This window comes from Capsicum annuum, chromosome 7, assembly GCF_002878395.1.
Source record: "Capsicum annuum cultivar UCD-10X-F1 chromosome 7, UCD10Xv1.1, whole genome shotgun sequence".
NCBI lineage: Eukaryota > Viridiplantae > Streptophyta > Magnoliopsida > Solanales > Solanaceae > Capsicum > Capsicum annuum.
In genome coordinates, this window is record NC_061117.1 from 220,529,688 (window position 1) to 220,541,852 (window position 12,165).

At 36.1% G+C, this 12,165-nt stretch overlaps 2 protein-coding genes across 3 annotated transcripts; one reads left to right on the forward strand and one right to left on the reverse strand.

Annotated features, from left to right (window-relative positions):
* Positions 1-1,713: 1,713 nt before the first annotated feature.
* On the reverse strand, positions 1,714-7,390 carry LOC107878634 (D-amino-acid transaminase, chloroplastic). Of its 2 annotated transcripts, XM_016725695.2 has the most exons (5): positions 6,782-7,390; positions 5,839-5,909; positions 3,189-3,364; positions 2,245-2,918; positions 1,714-2,021 (listed from the first exon to the last, which is right to left on the reverse strand). In XM_016725695.2, exons 1-5 carry the CDS (start codon positions 6,816-6,818, stop codon positions 1,924-1,926), a joined length of 1,056 nt encoding a protein of 351 aa, XP_016581181.2. In that variant the 5' UTR covers positions 6,819-7,390; the 3' UTR covers positions 1,714-1,923. The 2 variants fall into 2 exon arrangements, with proteins under 2 accessions (XP_016581181.2, XP_016581182.2); XM_016725696.2 differs by lacking the exon at positions 5,839-5,909 and having other exon boundaries at positions 6,782-7,179.
* A 191-nt stretch (positions 7,391-7,581) lies between these two features.
* Positions 7,582-10,528, forward strand: LOC107878637 (pentatricopeptide repeat-containing protein At4g18520, chloroplastic). Its single transcript, XM_016725697.2, has one exon. It carries the CDS (start codon positions 8,100-8,102, stop codon positions 9,981-9,983), a length of 1,884 nt encoding a protein of 627 aa, XP_016581183.1. The 5' UTR covers positions 7,582-8,099; the 3' UTR covers positions 9,984-10,528.
* Positions 10,529-12,165: the final 1,637 nt, after the last annotated feature.

Sequence of the window (12,165 nt, forward strand, 5' to 3'; positions counted from 1 at the left end):
TTCCAGGTTGACGTTTGTATTTAGGTGGTAACACAACTTACCGAGATGATGCTTTCAATATCCAAACATAATCCTCTGAACGGCATCGTAAGACATAACTGAATCAATGAAAACAAAAATTCAACTTAATAACCTTCAGTTACTTTCAAACTGTATAATAAGACATCAATATATTCACCGAGATACATAATTAGACATCAATATATTAACCTAGATACAAGATGATCAAAATGTATCTTTTATCATAAAGATGTATCTCGACCAAATTAACATAACGTCATGACTAAAACACAACAAGAAACATAATTAACCAAAACTTCATAAACTGAGATACAAGATTAGCAAAATGTATCATTTTTATAACAAAATGTATCTCAACGTTAATAACATAAAAACACAAAAACAATCTGTAAAATAATCATCAACCAAACATTGAATACAAATTTAAATTAATGTACAACAAATTAACAACACCTGCTAAAAAAAAAAAAAAAACCTTAACATACCTTTTCTTGACCGTACTTTTGGCATAGCAATTGAAAGAACGCTCAATTGCAAATCGCGCCATAACCGAAATGAGAGTACTCTTGTCTATTTTTTTTCCTTGTTTCGTTGATTTCAAGTTCTCCCGCAATTATAGAAATCAGTTTTTCGTAAGTAACATGTTCACTAACCAGAATTCCATCACTCTTATAGCCAACGTACTCGATTTCGTTAACCCAAATACCGAAATAACGTAAAAGTATCAAAATATTTATATCAAACGATCGAAAATAACAAATAAAAAAAATGGTATGTTTTATCTGAACAAGAAGAATGAAGATTTTTCAATTTCAAAAATATATTAAAAGAGAGTTTATGTTTTAACAAAGTGGAGTAATAAACGAATTCCTATTAATTGTGGGATTTGATTTTGCTTTATTACCTTAATTAGTTAGCTTTAATGCTGATTTGATGGAAAGTTATCTGTTACATTCCTTAAAAGATGTTGACTTAGTTAATCAATACATGTATCAGCAGTATGTATCTAATGTGATTAACTTGTATCATCAGAGGTCAAATGTTGGGATTTTAGGAGATTTTAAAAAAAGTTGAGATTTTTAGTAATTAATAGTAAACATATCGTTATATATGTAATTTTAACAATAAATTAATATTCAAAATCATCATTTTGTGAATCTTTTAATATGTCAGTCAATATTCTAAATTTTCATAATTAAGGCCCTCCTGAAATTCCTTCCAAAGCCGGTTGGATAATGTTATGAATTGTATCATTTCACCAATTCGTTTTAAATAACGAGCTAATGAATCTCCTTTTCGTATTCATTAAACCTACCAACCAAACTTTCACTTAATTTTTGTTTTATTACACGGAAAGTCACTATATTACTTTTGGTAACAAAACGTTCATTCAATTTTTGCTCAAACAATTTGGTGTATTCACACTTGTCACCTTGTTCGTTCCAAAAAAATAATTTAACGACTTTAGTGCAACAAAATAAAAGTTCGACTGACCATTCAAATGTGGCTCTTCTTATGTCATAGACGAGCAACGCTCCAAGAGTTTCATCTGTATGAGTTGGAACTCCAGGACCGTTGCATGCACTTGAATCTAGTGGAGCCTTAAAGTAACTGATAAAGTTGTTGTCATGTGACTGACCAGGAGGTCACAAATTCAAGTCTTCGAAACAGTCTCTGGCAGGAAACAAAAGATCGAGGAGTAATTTTTTTTCAATCTGTTCCAAACATAAAAATCGAAAAGTTCATGTACCAATACATTGCAAGGTATTCAATACTTGAAAAGCAATGTGCAATGGTAGAGTAGTTCCACACAAAACTTAGAAAACAGAATGATACTGACATCAAACTTATAAAAACATCCAGGCCCTCTATCAGTATGTTCTCTGAATTGAGATTGATTTCTTAAGCATATGGAACTCGAATTCTCTGTGATTCAGGGCCAGCTGCCATATCTTCCCAAAGTAAGTCCGAGAGTGCCATCGTCAATTCTCCCACTTCCCCTGTTTCAATAGACAACATTATCGATATCTAGGGTCCCACAAGTGGAATCTGGGAGGGTAGTGTGTACGCAGACCTTACCCTACCTTGTTAGGTAGAGAGGTTGTTTCTGATAGACCCTCGGCTCAAGGAAAGCAAAAACGAGACATTTATGAAGATGTACATATTAAGCATGCTTTATGTTGACAACTTTGTTTAAAGGAAAGACTTGTTAAGTGGACTTACCATTTCCAATAGGTTTATCATCCCACATGATAATTGGTAATAAAGGAAGTGTGCTTCCAACATACATCATTTCGGAAGCTCCTTTGGCATCTTCGAATGTGATGGCAGTAGTTTTGACACATTTCAAACGTCCCTGCTCGACCAACTTGGGTGCAAGTTGAAGAAGCCTCAAAGCAGTGCATCCACTTAGGATCTTATCAAAGTTAGGCAAGATAAGCTCTTTATCAGAATTTACAAAAGCAACATTCACATTTGGACCCTCAGCGATATAACCTTCTTCGTCAACCCAGATAGATGAAACTGCTCCCTTATCCTCGGCCTCCATTATGGAGAGGACATTGGGGAGGTAGTTCACATTTTTCATAGTAGCAAACAGAGGTGATTTCATGGGGATCGTAGAAGTTATCACTTTTACCCCTTTTTTGCATTGTTGGAAATCGGCATCAATCACCACAGCATAGAATGCAGATGTCGGGCATTTAGCTGGGGAGAGTAAGAAGTCCCCCGGCCCTGCACTCAACCAATATCTAAGAGTGCCTTTCCTGCACTTTGATGCTGCAGAAAGTTGAATAAGAATGCTTTTAAGTTCTGAAAATGTAAATGGAGACGCGATCCTGGCTTTGGATGCTGATCTAAGAAAGCGGTTAAGGTGGACATCCATTTCGTACAGATAGCTGCATTAGAAAAGAAGCTAAATCAACCACCATAGTATAGCTTAGTATCTAAACTACGTTAGAGATCTGTTACTTTAGTAAGTCCAAGAATACATCATGTGTAAAATGATTAATTGTAGCATATACTTCTATTTTATGCTACTTAACGATCTATCAGAATTTTCAGGAATTGAAGCATGCTGTTTCTGGAGTCTAATATAAAGTTGCACTTTCAGAGATCAAACCGCAAATTATATCATCATCGTTTAAGGAATTAGACTAGATTCATACCCGTCAAAAATAATACCCGTGTCAAAGACACCATGTCCTCGATGAACCATGTGATCATCTATTGGAATAACCATCATTGCTGGATCAAGAATGATTCCATCATATACACTAGAATACATTGCCGGATAAGGTTGCTGCTTAACTGAATTCCACTTCTCGTGCAACATTTCAAGTAACTGTTTCAGCAAAAACACCTAGCTAAAGTCACAATGCACTAAAAATGTGGACGACTGTCAAATGGCAATAGTCGATAAATTGCACATAAAGGGGAACTTCTTTGATTCATTTTCTTTCCCTTCAGATAATTTAACTTTTAACTATTGGACATGATTTCTCCCTAGCTTAAATTTGAGAAAAAGAGCATCATAAAAAGATGGCAAGAATCAATACTACGTCTGTTGGGCAACAAGCAAGTTCGCTGGACATCATTCACAATATTATTCTCACATGACGTGCTGCATTTACTTTGATGTTTCTCAAACTACTACATCAGGAAATACTAATAGCCGTGAGCTAAAACTGAATGCATAGATATGAGCAAAAATTGAACGATTTCCACAAATTAAATAGCTAATAACAGAGGAACTAATTGTAATTGAAGGAGGAGAGATACATGTCTTAAACAAGAACTTGTTTGGGAACTCACAACTTTACTGGAGTTTTTCATAAGAACTAGCACCCCACGGAGGGCCCCTCCACACTATATGTCACAGCTCACAGCCCAAGTCCATGATATGATTTACTTTGGTCCAACAGACCTCATGGATTTGTACTTGGGCTATGTGATCATCGAGCCAAAAAGCGCACGTACCATGTGAACTTGGATTATACCTCATAACGTTCGTAACTTTCTCCTCACATCTAGATGTGGGATTAGCCTAATGTAACATGCACCTCTTCTACAGGGCGGTAGTCCGTCCGGCCATGTTGTATGGAGCGGAGTGTTGGCCAGTGAAGAACTCCCACATCCAAAAGATGAGGGTGGCAGAAATGCAGATGTTGCGCTGGATGTGTGGGCTGACTAGAGGGGATAGAGTTCGGAATGAGAACATCCGGGAGAAGGTTGGTGTGACACCAGTGGAGTGCAAGATGCGGGAAGCCCGATTGAGATGGTTCGGACACGTGAAGAGGAGGGGGCATGGATGCCCCGGTCCGTAGGTGTGAGAGGCTAGCGTTGGATGGGTTTAAGCGGGGTAGGGGTAGGCCGAAGAAGTACTGGGGTGAGGTGATTAGGCGAGACATGGAGCAGTTACAGCTCACCGAGGACATGACCCTAGATAGGAAGGTCTGGAGGACGCGAATCAGGGCAGAGGACTAGGGCCAGCCTGAGTCGCTAGTGTAGGGAACTACTTGGTGGGGTTTTATTCATGTTAGGAGTCCGTGTCCCATGTTTTATTATGGATCTGTGTGTTTTCCTTTGTTTTAGATTACTTATGGGTGCCGTATTTATGTTATGTAATCTTGTAACCTTGTGCTGTGCTTTACTATGTGTTTGTGTGGTACCGCGTGTTTTGAGCCGGGGGTCTATCGGAAACAGCCTTTCTACTTCTTCAGAGGTAGAGGTATGGACTGCGTACATCCTTACCCCCCCAGACCCCACCAGGTGGGAATACACTGGATTTGTTGTTGTTGTTGTGTTGTTGGCAGTCATGCGTGTAACGCTATACTAGCTCTTGAATTGACAGAAAGGAGCAAAACAATTTCCCTTCCCTCTCATATGTCATATCATGAAACTATTGTAGGAAAATTATTTAGTTATTTTAAAATAATTTACATTTGAAGTGTATTGAAAAAAGCCATATCTTTAAATGTATTTTAAAAGCCATCAAAAGATGAACTTGAAAAAAGCTTACTCTAGAAGCTATCAAGAGATATACTTGAGAAAGCTTACTTTGAAAGCCATCAGGAGATATACTCGAGAAGGCTTACTCTAGAAGCCATGAAGAGAGAAAGCTTATTTTGGAAGCCATCAAGAGGTATACTTGACAAGCTATTACCTATAAATACTCCTTCAATCCTTACAGAAATCCTTAACATTCTAAATGTCCTCCGTAATTTTTCTCTTTAATTATTTAGTTATCATTTTAGTAAACCTGTAGTTTAACTTGCTGGGATTTGTATTAATAATTTTGTTGATTTCTGTATCCTCTAATTAGTTAGGAATGTGCTTGTTTAATCCTGGGAAAACATTTCACACTGCTGAAATAGTTTTTTAAAATAGTGCCTAGCACGACTCAAGTATAATTAATATATCTCTTGAAAAAATATCACAATAATATTTATTTAATATTCAACTATTATTATTGTTGTTCCCCAACAACTATCATCTATCAACTCCTTAAATTAAACATTTTACAACAACAAAGATAGATTCCGTGTTAATCACACAAGTGGGGTCCAGGGAGGATAGGATGTAGGCAGACCTTTGTTTATAAACATTTTATAATTGCTAAGTTTCTTTTTAATTCAGTTATCTCAAATTGTCCAACATCTATGGATTCCAGAACCAATCACTCCTTGGAAACTAGGACATTGACGGGCGGAGCTGCCTTTGGAAAAGGAGGGTCATCCGAACCCCTTTGGCGAAAAATTATACTATTTATACATGGTTAAGTCAAGCTAAAAATAAAAAGGGATGCACTGTTTTCACCTCGGCGGAGGACGAGAACACATGAACTGAGAAATCTTCACCATTCTTAGCCTCCGTCGCTATAGCTGATTCTGGGGAAAACCATATGCAAACACCAAATAGCAAGTTATGTTTTGACAATCACTAAGACTATAAAACAACATATATAGTCTAATCCCACAAAGTGGGGTCTGGAGAGTCAATCATTAAAATTATTTGAAGAAACTAATAAGGATTTAGGGGTCCTTTCCTAAGCAGTATGATTGGGATATCCCATTTAAGCCTTGGATAAACTTTATAATGATTTGTGGGTCATTTGGTATGGGATGGGACAAACAAAATTATCTCATTGATTGAGATATCCCATGAGAAGTTATCCCACCTGTTAAAGTTGTGACCCGAATTTTGTTGATCTGTCCCTGAAAGTTTCGTGGTGCGACCCAGAAAATTCATATTGTCAAACACGCTGTTAGAGTTGGTTATTTTCGTTATTCAGAAAATTCAGTCTTCTCCACATTATACTTTCTCTCCATTATAGTGAAACCTCCTCTGCCTCTGCCCGTGGTTTTTCCCTCAAGAGTTTCCACGTAAATCTGTGTGTTGTTCTTGTTTTCTTTTACTTGTGGTTTGCTTATTCTGTCCGAATCATAACACCTCCAATGGGGGTCGTTCGGTAGAGGACCAAATTATACTGGGATTATAGTCCTGAAATTATAATCCCTAGATTAATATAATCCTAATTTCAAGATAAATTCATATTGTCAAACACGCTTATAAAGGCTTAATTCTAGGATATCACACCTTATCTAGCATACCAAACGACAATAGAGGGACAAAACATACTAAGTTACGACTTACTGTAACTTTAACGAAACATAGAATAAAATAATCCTACATTTTATTTTGAAATTACTCTTCCTTATCCCTCGTACTAAACCACTAATTAGAGAGAAAGAGAAAGTACCTGATCTGTGATCAAGAGAAGAGTTTGAGACATCCATAGCCCAAAAGACTGAAACTTTACAAAGAAATAGGAGATGGGTATTAAAAGTAATGTGAAGAGAATGAGAAGGACAAGAGTCTTAATAGTAGCTAAGAAAACAGATGAGTGATGACACAAGAGACAAAACAGTCCATTTGGTTTGATTTTTTGTGTGTAAAAGAACACAAAAGAATCAATTTTGGTCTAACAAATAGTAGTTGGTACACATTGTTTTGGAGTTTTGGTTAGTGAATTTGATGCTAAAGACAGAACTGCCGTCCAACTACTCAATACTATTATTATTCTTCAAGAAAAAATCTGCCCTTTTTGTATGATTCAAAATTGGAATTGGATGTCTAATGCTGAGAAAATGACAAAAATGAAATAGGTTCAAAATAGTCCTCAAAGGTTATAATCTAAGCTAGCGTTTCATCATAATTAAAAAATTTAACTTCAAATAATTCGTTGATCTAAAATTTGATTAGACTTTGAAAAATCTATCTTCAAAATGGATTGTATATGAAAGAATTATATCCTCAATTTTAGTTAGAGATATCGAGTTCAAGAGTTGAATATGAATAGCTTTTATTTGAATATTTTACTCTCAATGTCATACTTATATATATGTTGATTCAAACTCAATCGAGTTCCAATACTGATATATTCAAATTTAATCGAGCTCCGATACTTATATATATGGTGATTCAAATTCAATCAAGCTTCAATACTTATATTTATGGTGATTCAAATTCAATCAATTGAGCTTCAATATTTATACATATGGTGATTCAAATTCAATCAAACACCAGTAATTATATTTATGGTGATTCAAATTCAATTGAGCTTCAATTTCAATACTTGTACATATGGTGATTTAAATTCAATAAAGCTTCAATATAGTGATTCAAATTTAATTGAGGTCTAATAGCGAAAAGGTCCCCCCACAGCTTGTCCGAAATACTCACCAACTAGATTTTCTCAAATTTTCACCTTGACTATCATGTGAAAATGCAGCAGGGGCTGGTGAATCATAACACAAAAATATCTTCCAAGTCATTGCTCTTTACGCTTTTCTTCTACACCATTATTAAGGCTTATTCCAATCTTGTGTTGACGCATTTTTGTGAACTTCAGCAATTTTCGCTTTGCTCTGGTATTCCTTCTTTGTTTGTTCCTCAATTTTATCAGCTGGGGTTCTTCTTTCTTGGACAAATTGCCGCACTTACAGTGTAATTGTCAATTCTTGTAAAAAAAAAAAAGTATTGGTGCTAAAACTGGATTCTTGCAGTTTATTTAGGCCATGTTTTCACCTTCAATTTGTTTTCCAACAACAATTTTTCAAATTCATCCATTTCACTCTCCAGACAACATTAATCGGCTCAAAAACCACATGTGTAAAAGGTACGATGACAACAAAAGACTGCCATGTTTCTCTTTCGAACACCCTTTTGGTGTTTCTGAAAATAAAGAATACCCAATTGGGTGTTATAGAGAAACTGAAATAGTTGGTCAGTTGGAAGTTGGTGATGATAATTGTTCTTCTTTTTCGAAGGTTTCAGTGAATAGTTTCTTAGCTGACTCGAGTTTGGTTGGTCGTTTACTTCAATCTAGTTCTAGTTTGAAAGAAGTTAAAATAGTTCACGCGATGGTATTGAAGTGTTTGAGGAGTAGTACAGTATTTGTTGAGAATAATTTGATTAGTGCGTTGGTGAAATTCGGGCGTTTGAATGATGCACGTAAGGTGTTTGATGAAATGTCTGAGAGGAATGTGGTTTCTTGGACTGCTATGCTTAATGGGTATTTGAGATATGGGTTAGATGATGAAGGATTGAAGTTTTTGGCGGAGTTTGTACGTCGTGGTTTGGTTTGGAATTCGAAGACTTATGTGTGCGTCTTGTGTATGGCGGGGAGGAGTTGTGATTTTGAGCTGGGGAAGCAAGTGCATGCTGGTGTTATAAAGGATGGATTTAGTAATTTGATTTTGGATAGTTCTATCGTGTCATTTTACGCGCAATGTGGGGATTTGGAAAGTGCTTTCCGCGTATTTGATGTGATAAAAAGACCTGATGTAGTTTGTTGGACGACTATGATCACGGCTTGTTCACAACATGGGAGGGGAAAGGAAGCTTTACGAGTGTTCTTGCAATTATTCTCTGATGGATTTGATGCTAATGAATTTACTGTCTGCAGTGTCTTGAATGCGTGTGGGGAGGAAGGGGAATTGAAATTCGGGAAGCAACTACATGGGGCCATTATTAAGAATAGATTTAGAATGGATGTCTTTATAGGGACCTCGTTGGTAGATATGTACGCGAAGTGTAGTGAGATAGATGACGCTAGGACAGTGTTTGATGGGATGGGGAAAAGGAACACGGTGACGTGGACGTCTATTATTGCAGGATATGCTCGTAATGGACATGCGGAAGAAGCCATAAGACTCTTCCGGATAATGAAAAGGCGAAAAATCTTTGCTAATAACTTGACTATGGTAAGCATCCTTCGAGCATGTGGCTTACTTAGGGCTTTACCAACTGGAAAGGAAGTGCATGCACAAATTATCAAGAATTCCCTCCAAGATAATATTTATTTAGGAAGTACTTTGGTGTGGCTTTATTGCAAATGCAGCGAAAATTCAGCTGCACGTAAGGTCCTTCAGGACATGCCTATTAGGGATGTAGTTTCATGGACTGCAATGATTTCTGGTTGTGCTCATTTAGGACATGAGTATGAGGCTCTTGAATACTTGAAGGAGATGCTAGGTGAAGGCGTTGCCCCCAATCCATTTACGTATTCATCTGCCCTGAAAGCATGTGCAAAGCTGGAAGATATCGAGAGAGGAAAACTGATCCACTCCTCCATAAGCAAGACACCTGCTCTGTCCAATGTGTTTGTGGGTAGTGCATTGATCAATATGTATGCAAAATGTGGACGTCTTCCTGAGGCAATTCAAATATTTGATAACATGCCCGAGAGGAATTTGGTTTCTTGGAAGGCGATGATTGTTGCCTATGCTAAAAATGGTTGCTGTGGAGAGGCATTGAAGCTCGTGTATCGTATGCAAGTAGAGGGCATTGAGGTGGATGATTATATCCTCGCTACTGTCCTCACAGCATGTGGTGAATTTAAGGGAAGCATCAAGTCCAATTCGAAGTATTTCTTGCATCCAAAGAGTTCTATAGTCTAAAAAGAAATGAGGCTCCTCCAAGAAGTTTCAGTAAAATCTTCAAATGAATTATGATGGTATCATTCATGTTTCAATGCCAGCTGAACGCTGAATGTTGCTTCATACGTTGCAGTCTGTTTGATAACTATTTGCCATCGGCTAACTTCTGGACCTTCCATGGTTATAGTCCCTGGGTAGCCTGCCTCACCAACAAAAGAATGAGGTGCAGTTTATCGGACTGTGCTCTTAGAGTTACATAATATTCAAATGTTGGTATCTTATAACCTCAATGATACCCTGTATTATAGTAGGTTAGGTTCCTGCAACCGTGTATTGTCACATTACGATCATGTATACTTAAACTTTTGCTATGTACAACTACATACCCAGTGTAATCCCACGAGTGGGGTTTGAGAAGGGTGGTATGTAGTATATACCTTACCCCTACCGTATGAAGGTAGAGAGGCTTGTTTATGTACTCGATAGATAATATACAAATGTGTTGGTGTATTGGAAGCTATATTGGCGGTTCTAATGTAATTATGCTCTGAATTTGCACCGTAAAACCCATCAGAAGATGAAACACTTTCTATCGGGATTTTTTTGATTCACAGGATCAAATTCAAGATATTTGATTAAGAGTAGAGACGGATAAGTCAGGTAGGAAGGAACAAGGGGGTTCTCATAACCCATTTGACGAAAAATTACATTGTATATATTCAATGTTAAAACTATTTTCTTTTACGTATGTACTTAATAGACGTTGAATCTTCTTGACTTCTTCATGTTTATACATTTTATATATTGAACCCCGTTACCTAGAAGGAGAGAATAAATTCCTCTTTTGCCAGGTTGAAATTTCAACATCATCACTTGTATATTCACTTAGAAATGACAGATTCTTTCACCTGGAAAAAACATAGAACCCATATAAATCCTTCAGTTATACATGGGCAACTAATACAGGGAATCTCCATCAGCTTTTAATTTCACTAACAAATACACTATCTGAAAATCCCTCGTTAATAAAAAAAAAAACAAAAAAACTTCAATTTGTTCAATGTACTAGGGACAGCTACTTACACATTTCCCCACAGATTAACAAGTCATCTAACACTTGAAACTGATAATCAAGCTAAAGAGAAAAGCTGCATTGTTTGCTTTGATACTCGGTGTAATCCCGCAACTGAGGTCTTGGGAGGGTAAAGCGTACACGGATCTTACCACAACCTCGTGGAGCTAGAAAGGCTGTTTCCGAAAGACCCTCAGCTCAAGTGCATTGTTGTTTTGATATAAAAACATTTTTTTTTGAAGTTAGTATAGCACCAAAACAAGGGGAGAAGAAGTTTGAATTTGAATGTTACAATTCACAAAAGAGGAAAATTAGTGAACCATGAACACTGAGACATTGGAGATGATTTGGAATATTTGTAATTTGATATCTTTAGTATGTCACCATGCCTAGTTAGAAATTGACAACAAATTAGAAGGAAAAATATCATAAACATACACCTTATCGTTTCTATACAAATCTCACTCTTACAATGATCTCAACTGATTACGTATCTTCGTTAGATGTATCGGGAGCTAATTATGTATCTCGATAAATCCAAAATCATAAAAAATATATCGGAAACTAATTATGTATCGGGAAAGAGTCAAACTCAAAATTTTTATAATTAAGTAAAATGTCAGAATTTTCTGTAATTAAGCTCAAAACTGTGAGGTTTATGTTGTTTTTACAAATTAGAAGCATTTGGAGCAACTTCATTGTGAACTTCCTTTTTGTCCAAGAAAAAAAATGGAAGAACTGCTAGGCCCAAACTCTACAACAAGCCCAATATAGACAATAGAGGACTTTTTATTTTTAAAAAGTCGGGTAACTATAGCTCTTGAAAAATTACTCATTCGGATAGTGATAACCGGTAAACACGGTATAACGTTTGCTCTTGAGCCACCATTTAGATTTGTTTTAGAGCAAAATTCAGAAATAACATATTTATTTCTTTAATTATGAATTTCATAATTATATAATATAGCAAGTTATATTTTGTATTTTTACAAACTGTTTCTACAAAAATACAAATACATATGATTTTTACTGTCCTTATAATCTATATATATTTTGTATTTTTGCAAATTATTGCTACAAAAATACAAATACATACAAATATATATGCTACAAAATGTAATTTAATAAAAG